This window comes from Geotrypetes seraphini, chromosome 4 (genome assembly GCF_902459505.1).
Source record: "Geotrypetes seraphini chromosome 4, aGeoSer1.1, whole genome shotgun sequence".
NCBI classification, from domain to species: domain Eukaryota; kingdom Metazoa; phylum Chordata; class Amphibia; order Gymnophiona; family Dermophiidae; genus Geotrypetes; species Geotrypetes seraphini.
The window spans coordinates 13564773-13576894 of NC_047087.1; the positions used below are offsets into that span (position 1 = coordinate 13564773).

The 12122-nt window shown below is 45.8% G+C and overlaps 1 protein-coding gene across 1 annotated transcript in view; it reads left to right on the top strand.

The window, feature by feature from the left end:
• KIAA0513 (KIAA0513 ortholog) overlaps window positions 1-12122 on the top strand; it is a 162058-nt gene that overhangs the window by 118816 nt on the left and 31120 nt on the right. The window contains exon 5 of the mRNA XM_033940708.1: window positions 6575-6645. Within this exon, the coding sequence (XP_033796599.1) occupies window positions 6575-6645 (71 nt within the window). The remainder of the gene's footprint in view (window positions 1-6574; window positions 6646-12122) is intronic.

The following is a 12122-nucleotide window of genomic DNA, read 5'->3' on the forward strand; positions in this document are numbered from 1 at the left end:
AAACTTTACGATATGTAAATAGTCTAACTTCTATTCCAATAAATAAATCAACAAATCAAATGATTTGGCTAAACTCCAAGATTAAAATTGGCGGTTTTAAAAATCATCTGGAAGCATTGGATGATGGCAGGAATATGTACATTGGAAGATGTATTATCTAATGGTAAGCTGCTTGAGTTTTCACAGTTGCAACGTAAATTTAATCTTAACAAATCACAAAGTTTTAGATGGTTGCAATTGAAGCAGGCCATTCAGGCAGGGTTCCCTGAATGGAAAAATCTCAATAATCAATATAGTTTGGAACTCTTATGCTTTCAGGTAGATTTCATGGGACACCAGGCTGCACAGTGGTATAAATTAATATCTGGATTCGTTAATAAAATACCAAAAACTGGTCTTCGGGACATTTGGAGCATTGAGATCAAGCATCAAATTAGTGCGTCTCAATGGCCAAGAATTTGGCCTTGGAGGATGAGATGTACAGTGTCTGCATCTATGAGACAAACATGTTCTTTCTTTTTCAAAGAGCTTTTTGGACCCCTATTTGTTTACAAAAACTAGATAGCTCTAAATCTAATAAATGTTGCCACTGTCATCTAGAGGCTGGGACATTAGACCATCTTTTATTCTATTGTCCATTTATATTATTATTTTGGAAATCAATTTGGCCCCAAATAAATAGGATGTTAGAAAATCCGGTGGCCTTGACATATGATACGATTTTATTTGGCATGTCAATGAGAGCGAAAAGTCAGATTTCGTCAAATAACAAGCTTTTATTTATTTTGACTGGAGTTGCCATTCAACAGATTACATTCAATTGGAAAAATTATGACAGATTAAACTACAGTTTTTGGTGGAATTCTGTATGTCATATGTATAAAATGGAACGCACATTAGCAACACAGAGAGGATATTTTGGTAAATCTCAAAAGATTTGGGGACCATTAACAGACTTTTGCAATGAGTAATAAGCATTTTCCCAAAATAAGATATTTGAAATGAAGGGATATGGATGGGTAATATTTAATCAAATCCTATAATGTATAAGAATATATAAATATTTTTGTTGTATTAGGGATGGAACTTTTGTAAAGGGAGCGAGGGGAGGAGAGGTTTTCTGAACTGATATTAATTGTTTTAGATACTAGGAGTAGTATATAATATTTAATATATTCTTTTTTTAAATTTCTTTATTCATTTTATATCTTACAACAAGTGTACAATAAATATCAAACAAACATATTACAATACCACTTGAAAATCTACAATATTATACAACAAGAAGATTTAACCCCCACCCCCCTCCCAAATTCAAATATCATTATATTATATCTCATGAAAATAATATCTTATGTCTTTCATATATATATTCTTAGTGGAAAACCAAGAAACACCCCCCCATCCCAAATCCACATGTGTATTAACATTGGAAAAAGTGTAAATCCCTCAAATCTTACCTCTATGATAAATTTCTCGAAACCCTCCCCCCGAATAACCAAACTCTACCAGAATAACCAGAATGTAACTATCTTTGCATAGTAATCCATTTCAACCGCATTATACAGTCTCTTGCATCTTATCCTGTTCTATAAGTCACTCGCACTGTATTTTCACTGTATAAATATCTCCGCTGAATATATACAGGCTTTTGCATGGTAAATCTGCATTGTATCTTCGCTATATAATCACCCATGCCGAATATGTACAGTCCCCTGCATTGTAAACTGCATTGTAAACTACGCTCAACTGCATAGCACGTTCCCTTGCACTGTATCTTCGCTGTGTCTGTACAGTCTCTTACATTGTAAACCGCTCTGAACTGTTTGTGGTACTGCGGTATACAAAAATAAAGTTATTATTATTAAATTATTGATTACTAGTCTTATAGCCCGTTACATTAACGGGTGCTAGAATATATGTGTGTGTGTGTCTGTCTTTATTTATTTTTCTCTCTCCTTAGTCGCTTTCTGTGTTTTTTTTTGGGGGGGAGGTTTCCTTGGCTGTCCACAACCACCCCTTGCCTGCTCCCCATCCATTATCCCTTCCTTTTACCTCCCCTGTGTCCTCCACCACTCCATCACTGCTCACCTTATCCAGCAGCAGCCCCTTTGTTTTACATCCCCTCTGTCCATCATCACCTTACATTAACGGGTGCTAGAATAGATTAGTCTTATCCAGTATGGCTATTCTTCTTATGTCTTACCCCCTCTATTCAGGCTCCCATTTCCCCTTTTACCCTCCCTATTTCCACCTTTTTTCACCAACTTAAAAATCTGTCCCCTTTCTCTGTCCTTCACCTCCATAGAACTCCCTCTTCATTCCCCCTTCACTTATTCTTCCAGCTCCTGTCTTCAGCCCCTTTCTCTCACATGCCCCCTTTTGTAGCCCCCCTTCTCCCATCTCATCCTTTTTTCATCCCCAGCTCCCTTCTCTCACATATTCCTTTATAGCCCCCAAACCCAACCCCCTTCTCATACCTACTCTTCCAGCCCTCAGTTCTCCTCGAACGGTTGGGAGTGATCTATCCCTCCCCCCTTTTCCGGGCATCCGATCTTGCTCCAGGGGAGTTTACTTGGGGTGGGGGGGTCACAGCCGCAGGCATCGGGAGTAGTTTTTGTTGTTGCTTGGGGGGAGGTGGGGGTTCGGGAAATCGGGGGTAGTGCTGATCTGTTACATGTGGGTGTCGTCCGGCTCCCCTGGAGCAGGTTACTGTTCCATCCGAAGGTGAACGCCAGTCCCAAGTCTGAGCGATCCTCCCAAACTTGACCTCCCTTACCCGGGTTGCGTTAGCCAGTGCTAATGTGTGCAAGCGGCTGTAGCACCGGCTTCTCCACCCGGACCCTGAGCACGCGCCGCGCTCCGCCCCTTAGCTACCCGGAAGTACCGGGCTTCACTCGCCTGCTCCCAGTGGGCCAAGAGAGAGGGGGGAGTGGCTGCCGTGGTGATCTGGCCGACTCCCTGGTGACAGGAGCCGCGGCGGCACCTTTAAAGTGAAAAAATAACTGTGGCAAGGGAGCCGGCCAACTGGCAGTTCAAGTTGGAGCTTTGGTCTGGCCTGCTCCCTGCCCGCCTTGCCATATTGTATTTTTTTATTTGAAAGACGCGGCGGTGGCTCCTCTCATGATCCCCACCTGCGTCGGAAGTCTGACCCAGGCGGGGATCGTGAGAGGAGCCACCGCCGCTTCTTTCAACTAAAAAATACAATACGGCAGGGAGCAGGCCAGACTGAAGCTCCAACTTGAACTGCCAGTTGGCCGGCTCCCTTGCCACAGTTATTTTTTCACTTTAAAGGTGCCGCCGCGGCTCCTGTCACCAGGGAGTCGGCCAGATCACCACGGCAGCCACTCCCCCCTCTCTCTTGGCCCACTGGGAGCAGGCGAGTTCAGGTGAAAGGAAGAACTACATACCTGTTTAGCTCGTGGTTTTAAAGTTAGGCGGCCAGGCCAGGTCTTCAAAGCAGCTGCAGCCGCGGGTTTAAAGTTAGGCGGTCAGGTATTCAGAGCGGCAGGGGGAGGCAACCTTTTATTAAATGTCTGCCGGGTAAAGCGCCGTGCCGAGTAGAGGAAGCAAACGCCGTGGCAGGAGAGCAGGGAGTGAGTTTTTCCTATGCGGTTGTTTGGGGGGGGGGGGTTGTGAACAGGAAGTCGAGCAGAGGCGGGAGTGAGCTGTTCAGCTTCCCCTATCTGGGCAAACCGCTCTGGCGAAAATGGAGTGAAGTGCCGCGTGGGGCCGTAGTAAGCGCGGGGCATGCTGCAGTCTTGGCGGCCACGGACATACGGATCATGGAAGCACGCTGATAAGACTGCGCATGCGCCGCCTACGGTTTTATTATATAGATAATAATTTAATAATGGTCCCCACACATCCTTAAATTTATTATAATAACCTTTTTGCACTGCCAACGCTCTTTCTATTTTATATACATGACAAACTGAATTCCACCAGAAACAATAATTCAGCCTTTTATAATCCTTCCAATTATATGTTATTTGTTGGATGGCAACTCCTGTCAATATCATCAAAAGCTTGTTATTATTAGCAGATATTTGACTTTTAGCTCTCATGGACATGCCAAATAAAATTGTGTCATATGACAAAGCTACATGATTTTCTAACAAGCAATTTATTTGATCCCAAATAGACTGCCAAAAAGCCTTAATGAATGGAACTTTAGATCATTTATTGTTTTACTAGTCTTATAGCCCGTTACATTAACGGGTGCTACAATATATATGTGTGTGTCTGTCTTTATTTCTTTTTCTCTCTCCTTAGCCCCTTTCTGTATTTCTGTCTTTCTTTTTTTTTTCCTTGGCTGTCCACCACCACCCCTTGCCTGCTCCCCCTGTCCATTCTCCCTTCCTTTTACCTCCCCTGTGTCCTCCACCACCCCATCACTGCTCACCTTATCCAGCAGCAGCCCTTCTCCCTTTGTTTTACCTCCCCCCTGTCCATCAGCACCTCCTTCCTGCTCCCCCTGTCCAGCAGTACGCCTCCCTTCCTTTTTGTGCCCCCCCTGTCCATCAGCACCTATTTCCCTGTCCATCAACCCCTTTTTCCTGCTCCCCCTGTCCAGCAGTATGCCTCCCTTCCTTTTTCTGCCCCTCCATTTCCCTGTGCTGCAATATTTCCCTCCCACCCCACTTCCCTGTGCAGCATTTTCCTCCCCCTCCCCCATACCTTCCTCCTTACCTCCATGCCCTACCATTCTCTCCCCCTCTGTTCCCTTTCCTCCTTGAACTTCATCGGGCAGCAGCATTTACAATTAATTGCTGTTGCCGGCTTCAGGTCTTCCTCTCTGGCGGGTCCTGTCTTCATGAAAACATGAAGTAGGCAGGACTCGCCAGAGAGGAAGGCCTGAAGCCGGCAATAGCAGCAAATTTTAAATGCTGCTACTGCCCGAAGAGGAGGAGCGGCGAGGTCGGAAGAGGCGGAGCTGTGGCTCCCCGAGCTACGATTTCTGCCGTTGGCTCCTTCAGTCCCAGCTGTCTCTCTAGACGCAGCGGTGGCTCCTCTCAAGATCCCCGACTGCATCGGACTTCCGACACAGGTGTGGATTGTGTCCCGTTTCCTCCTTCCTTCCTTCCGACGGCAAATCTACCTCTCCACGCCTGAAATTTCTACAGGAATCCAGGCCCGAGTCTCGGCTTGCCTCTCTGACATTGCTACCTGGATGTCTCACTGCCATCTAAAATTAAACATGGCCAAGACTGAACTCCATATCTTTCCTCCTAAATCCCATCTCTCCCTTCCCCCATTCTCTATAGCAGTGGATAATGCCCTTATCCTCCTTGTCTCATCAGCTTGCAACTTCGGGATCATCTTCAACTTGTCACTCTCCTTCTCCTCTCATATCCAACAGACTGCCAAAATTTGCTGTTTCTTTCTCTATAACATTGCTAAAATCCATCCTTTCCTTTCTGAGCACACTGCCAAAACCCTCATCGATGCCCTCGTCACATCTCATCTGGACTACTGCAATATGCTTCTCACCAGTTTACCGTTACGCCATATCTCTTCATTTCAATCTGTTCAGAACGCTGCTGCGTGCCTCATTCTGCCAGGGTCATTATACCCACATTACTCCTCTCCTCAGGTTGCTTTATGGGCTCCCGCTCCATCTCCTCTTACGTTCAAGTGTACTCCCTCTACAGCTCATCAGTATCTCTCCTCTCTTGTTACCCCCGTATACTCCCCTCTGGGAACTCTGCTCATCAGACAAGTCCCTCCTCTCTATACCCTCCTCCTCTACCACCTACTCCCATCTCCGTCCCTTCTACTTCCTGCGCCACATGCTTGGAACAACTTGCCTGGCTCGCTACGTCAGGCTCCGTCTCTGGCAGTATTCAAAGCTACACTAAAAACCTACTTATTTGAAGCTGCATTTAAACACTGACCCAACCAACACATCTGTCTGTCATTCCTTTAATAGTCCCCTACCACCTTTTAGCCCCTTCTATGTGTATGTCATAATTAGATTGTAAGCTCTTCTGAGCAGAGATGGTCTCTTGCATGTATAATATAGAAATAATAAATTGTTGTTGTTCAGTGTTGCTTTGCCTGCCACCTATAGCGCTATCTGTTGTCTGTCTGTCTGTCTACTATTTCCCTGGCCCTCCTGCAGCCTGATCTCAGCTGACCATAAGAGAGTGGACTTAGTGGCTTGATGGGCAGGCACATCTTTAACCTGCACCTCCGGCTGCTAGCACCTTTTCTGCTTCAGTCATAGCTCTTTGAAATATACTGTAGAAATAGTTGGCCCACCATGCTGGCCAAGTAACTGATATAAGCTGTTAACCACATGGGTAGGTAGGAAGAGCAAATTAGAGTAAAGTTGGGACTGTGTACTGCAATCTCTTGAGGTTGGGTGGCTGCAGGGGTAGGGAGGGCGTGGATACAAGCATTGGTTCCTAGGCACTGGAAATCCCAGTATGTGACATTCTCTAGACCTCCCCCAGCCAGTAATGATCCAGAAGACTCTGTAAAACATCCATTTGATCACACATTTATACCTGGGTTATCTCTGATGTTGTTCTGCAGGCAATAATTCACCTATTTTCTTTTTCTTTCTCAGATGCCACCAAATGGATGATTTTGGGCCTGCCAAGAACCTCATGACCATGTGTTTCACCTATTACTATATTGGTAAGAACTTGCGCTCTTGTTAAACATTCTGTCCCAAGAAGTAACTAAGCAGCAAATGTTGACAGGACTAAGGCCTAGATGCACTAAACAGAGTCAGTAAGACCGCGTGGGTCAGCAGCGGTCTGATTTTTGGCCGATTCCAAAAGAGTGTCTGATCCTGCCAATGAACTGCTGTGAGAGTGACTCTCACAGATGTGCAGAGTCGGCAGGGGAAGCCCAAAGAGCTGAGAGGCAGGGGAGCCCCGAAGCAGCCTTCTGCCACTCTGCTGTTTGGGGCAGGAAACCTTTTTTTTCTTATTTTTTCAATGGACACAGATGCTGTGTGTGTTACCCACGCACAAGATCTGTCCCCATTTAAAAAAAAAGAAAAGAGCTGGCCCTCCCCCTCTTGACCACAGTTGTCGCAACCCCCCTCTACCCCGACAACTGCTAGTCCCCGAACACCCCACAACAGTGACACACCCAGAGACACAGGAAGGATGTCCACTCCTTTCTGCCTCAGCAACCTGGTAGTACATCCGGGCCACCTAAACCCTACGCTCCCCCCTCACTACCCTACCAACAAAACCCCAACAGACAGCCCTAGTGGGCTGGGGGGGTCAGCTAAGAACCTCCCCAACTCAAGCAACCCCCCTAGCCCCTCCCCCATACCTCATTATAGAAGCCAGCAAAAGGGATGCCTACTCCCTCTTGTCAGCAGGCCCGCCTCTTTGAAATGGCGGGCCTTTCCCTTCCCAAAACATCCTGGGATGCACCAGGGAGGGGCCTAAGGCCCTGATTGGCCTGGGTACCTTAAGCCTCTCCTATGGGAGGGGCCTTAGGTATCTGTGCCAATCAGGGTCTTGTGCAACCTTCCCGGTACATCCTGGGTTGCACTGGGGAGGGGCCTAAGACTCCAATTGGCCTGAATACCTAAGGCCACTCCCATAGGAGGGGCTTAAGGTATCCAGGCCAATCAGATTCTTAGGCCTGCATCCCAGGATGCACCAGGAAGAGGAAGGCCTGCCATTTTAAAGAGGTGAGCTTGCTGGCAAGAGGGACTGGGCATCCCTCTTGCAGGCTTTTACAATGAGGTATGGGGGAGGGACTGGGGGGTTCTTAGCTGATCTCCCCTCCCAGCCCACTAGGGATGTCTTTTGGGGACTTGTTGGTAGGGTTGTGGGAGGGAAATATTCATGTAGGGTGGGGATGGTGTCAGGGAGAGTTGGAGGAATGTTGGGGGAAGGGGAGTTCCAAGTGGCCTGGATGCAAAACCGGGTTACTGAAGCAGAAGGGAGTAGGCATCCCTCTTCTCTCTCTGGGTTTGTCACTGTCGCAGAGGTGTCCATCATCATATGGCGGGGGGAGCAGCTCGGCTTGTGTTTTTATTTTTTTTTAATGGGACAGATATTGTGTGTGTGCCTCCGTGCTGAATTTTATTTCAGGCGCGTGGAGCGGCTTGCAACAGCGGTGGCGGTTTGACTCCTGCGCTGCTGGGTTGCCTCTTCTCAGCCCCGGACCAGCAAACGCAGCAGCCACAGGGCATTAGCTAGGCCGGCCCACTTCGATAATGTGAGGTGGGCTGGCCTAGCAAAAGCTCCGAGGCTGCCCGGGCTAGCAGATACTGGACAGGGGGAGCAGGGAAAGGAGAAGGCCTACTGCTGGACAGGGAGATCAATGGAACGAGTAATTGCTATACATCAGGGGCATTTTAGGAAATTTAAGGATGCTTGGGGGCCATTAACAAATTACTGTATAGAATGAATATTGTTTTTCCCTTTATTTATACACGTCCAGAGGGGGGGAGGGATATGTTATGTTATGTTTTCTTATGTTTAAATACAATTGAGGATATAAGGGGAGGGGATATTTTATGTATATTAGTTTTTGATGGAATATTAAGTGATGTTAAAGTGTCAAGTGATTGTATCTTATGTTGCACTTTTGGAAACTTTTAAAAATGAATAAAGAATTTAAAAAAAAAGGAAGGGAGAAGGCCTACTGCTGGACAGGGGGAGCAGGGAAGAGGTGGTGGTGGACAGCAGAGGAAAGAGAGAGAGAAAGAAAGAAAGACAGATAGACAGAAAGCAGCCAAGCAGAGATAAAGAAAGAAAGACACACACACACATTCTAGCACCCGTTAATGTAATGGGCTTAAAGACTAGTAATTAAATACAAGGTAACCCAGTCAGGAGAAACAGGGTAAGTAAGGACAAAAGCAAGCATTAGTAAGTCAACCACCGTGATTTATCAGAACATAACACAGACCCCAAGCAGCCACATTTCAAACTCCATTTTTAGTTGATATGCTGCCATATGGTCATGCCATAGATGGTTTTTATTTTTCAGCATCTGTGATGGGGTGGGGAACAAGGGCTGCAATCAGCTGTGTTTTCAGGATTTCCCGAGTATGCATACGGTGGAGGCAGTGCATGCAAACAGATCTCATGCTTATTCATTGGGAAAATCCTGAAGACCTGACTGGATTGTGGCCCTTTTTCCTCACCCATTGTCTGTGACATCTTAATGCAACAATGTACCCCTGATGCAAGCATTTGCCAGAATGTGCCTTCATCATGTCTGTGTTGTGTTTCAATAAAACGTGATTGCTGTACTGATGTTTGCTTTTTTTGTCCCCACTTACTCAATTTCACCTGATTGGGTTACCTTTTATCTGCTGCCGCTGGTTGCCTCTCTGCTTCGATCTACAAGTCCGGACAGCAGACATCTTCATTGTTTTATTAGAATTTTGATTCAATCGCATTATCGTAATTTCTAAGCGATTTTAAATAACAGTGGGAGTCCATACTGTTTAAAATACATTGAAGACCAAGACGTTATATACTTACAAGTGGGGAGAGCAGGAGGAACTACAATAAATACAGGAAAGAAGAACAAAAAAGGTCCAAACATAGGGAGGTAGGAGAATCTGTTTTAGAGGGGTGCAAGAGGTTGACTCGTAAGTCAGAACATTAGAAAGATAAAAATTTTAGTTGTTTCCTTTAAAAAAAACCCCAAAACTAATTGTCTCGCGTGGGTCAGTTCTCGAAAGTTCCAGCCAGCACTTTAGCATTCCTTTGAACTTGATGAGTGTTTTTTCTTCTTTGATATATTTTTGGAGCCATAACATAATTTTCCCTGGCCCACACTTTGCAGTGCTGGTCCTTGGCCAGGAGACTTTAGGGACTGACTCCCTCTGGAATCTGGTAAACGTGCACCCAAGTTGTAGCCAGCAGGCATTACCTTTGAGCTCTGTCTGGGATTAGGTAGCTTCCCCAGACAGTAAAACACAGACACAGCAATCATGCCTAGGTATTTTTGCACAGCACTGCTGCTGAGTCACCCTGCTGCTCCTGGCCCATTTAGATCCTGGCATCTATCATTAGTTCACCTAAATTGACCAGCTGTGAAATGCCATTAGCCTTAGGTCAATTTCCATCTCCAGCTTCTCACAATAATGATGGAGCTGACCAGCCTTCAGCAGCCCTTCAGAGCAAAAAAAAAAAATAACTCTTTGTCTGCTTCTGACACATTTTACACTGATACAATCGACTGTGTAATATTCTTTTGGGGCATCTTGTGCCTTCTTCCGCCTCATGTTTCTTCTATGTCTTTTGCTTGGAGCCTTGTATAGTGTTATAAGGAGAGTGTGGCAACACTTGGGTCAGTCTTGGTTCTGCTATATTGCTGGTACTAATCAACAGTATAAGAACATAAGCAATGCCTCTGCTGGGTCAGACCCGAGGTCCATCGTGCCCAGCAGTCCACTCACACGGCGGCCCAACAGGTCCAGGACCTGTGCAGTAATCCTGTATCTATACCCCTCTATCCCCTTTTCCTCCAGAAAATTGTCCAATCCCTTCTTGAACCCTAATACCGTATTCTGTCCTATCACATCCTCTGGAAGCGCATTCCAGGTGTCCACCACATGTTGGGTAAAGAAGAACTTCCTGGCATTTGTTTTGAATCTGTCCCCTTTCAACTTTTCTGAATGCCCTCTTGTTCTTTATTTTTTGAAAGTTTGAAGAATCTGTCCCTCTCTACTCTCTCTCTGCCCTTCATGATCTTGTAAGTCTCTATCATATCCCCTCTAAGTCTCCTCTTCTCCAGGGAAAAGAGTCCCAGTTCCTCCAATCTTTCTCTATCTATCTCTCTCTATTTCATGAAGGGCATAGAGAGAGAGAAAGGGAGACAGAGAGAAATAGAGAGAGAGAGAGAAAGGGAGAGAGACAGAAATAGAGAGAGATAGATAGAGAAAGATTGGAGGAACTGGGACTCTTTTCCCTGGAGAAGAGGAGACTTAGAGGGGATATGATAGAGACTTACAAGATCATGAAGGGCAGAGAGAGAGTAGAGAGGGACAGAAAGAGAGAGAGACATAGAGAGAGAGAGAGAGAAAGGGAGAGAGACAGAAATAGAGAGAGATAGAGAAAGATTGGAGGAACTGGGACTCTTTTCCCTGGAGAAGAGGAGACTTAGAGGGGATATGATAGAGACTTACAAGATCATGAAGGGCAGAGAGAGAGTAGAGAGGGACAGATTCTTCAAACTTTCAAAAAATAAAGAACAAGAGGGCATTCAGAAAAGTTGAAAGGGGACAGATTCAAAACAAATGCCAGGAAGTTCTTCTTTACCCAACTTGTGGTGGACACCTGGAATGCGCTTCCAGAGGATGTGATAGGACAGAATACGGTATTAGGGTTCAAGAAGGGATTGGACAATTTTCTGCCTTTCTCTCTCTCTCTTATTTCTCTCTGTCTCCCTTTCTCTCTCTCTTTCTGTCCCTCTCTACTCTCTCTATGCCCTTCATGATCTTGTAAGTCTCTATCATATCCCCTCTAAGTCTCCTCTTCTCCAGGGAAAAGAGTCCCAGTTCCTCCAATCTTTCTCTATCTATCTCTCTCTATTTCTGTCTCTCTCCCTTTCTCTCTCTCTCTCTCTATGTCTCTCTCTCTTTCTGTCCCTCTCTACTCTCTCTCTGCCCTTCATGATCTTGTAAGTCTCTATCATATCCCCTCTAAGTCTCCTCTTCTCCAGGGAAAAGAGTCCCAGTTCCTCCAATCTTTCTCTATCTATCTCTCTCTATTTCTGTCTCTCTCCCTTTCTCTCTCTCTCTCTATTTCTCTCTGTCTCCCTTTCTCTCTCTCTATGCCCTTCATGATCTTGTAAGTCTCTATCATATCCCCTCTAAGTCTCCTCTTCTCCAGGGAAAAGAGACTCAGTTTCTCCAATCTCTCAGCGAATGAAAGGTTTTCCATCCCTTTTATCAGACGTGTCGCTCTCCTCTGAACCCTCTCGAGTATCGCCATATCCTTCTTAAGGTACGGCGACCAATATTGGATGCAGTACTCCAGATGCGGGCGCACCATTGCCCGATATAGCAGCAGGATAACTTCGTTCATTCTGGTTGTAATACCCTTCTTGATTATGCCTAGCATTCTGTTCGCTTTCTTAGCAGCCGCTGTGCACTGTACCGTCAGTAGCCTCCGACACAGCAA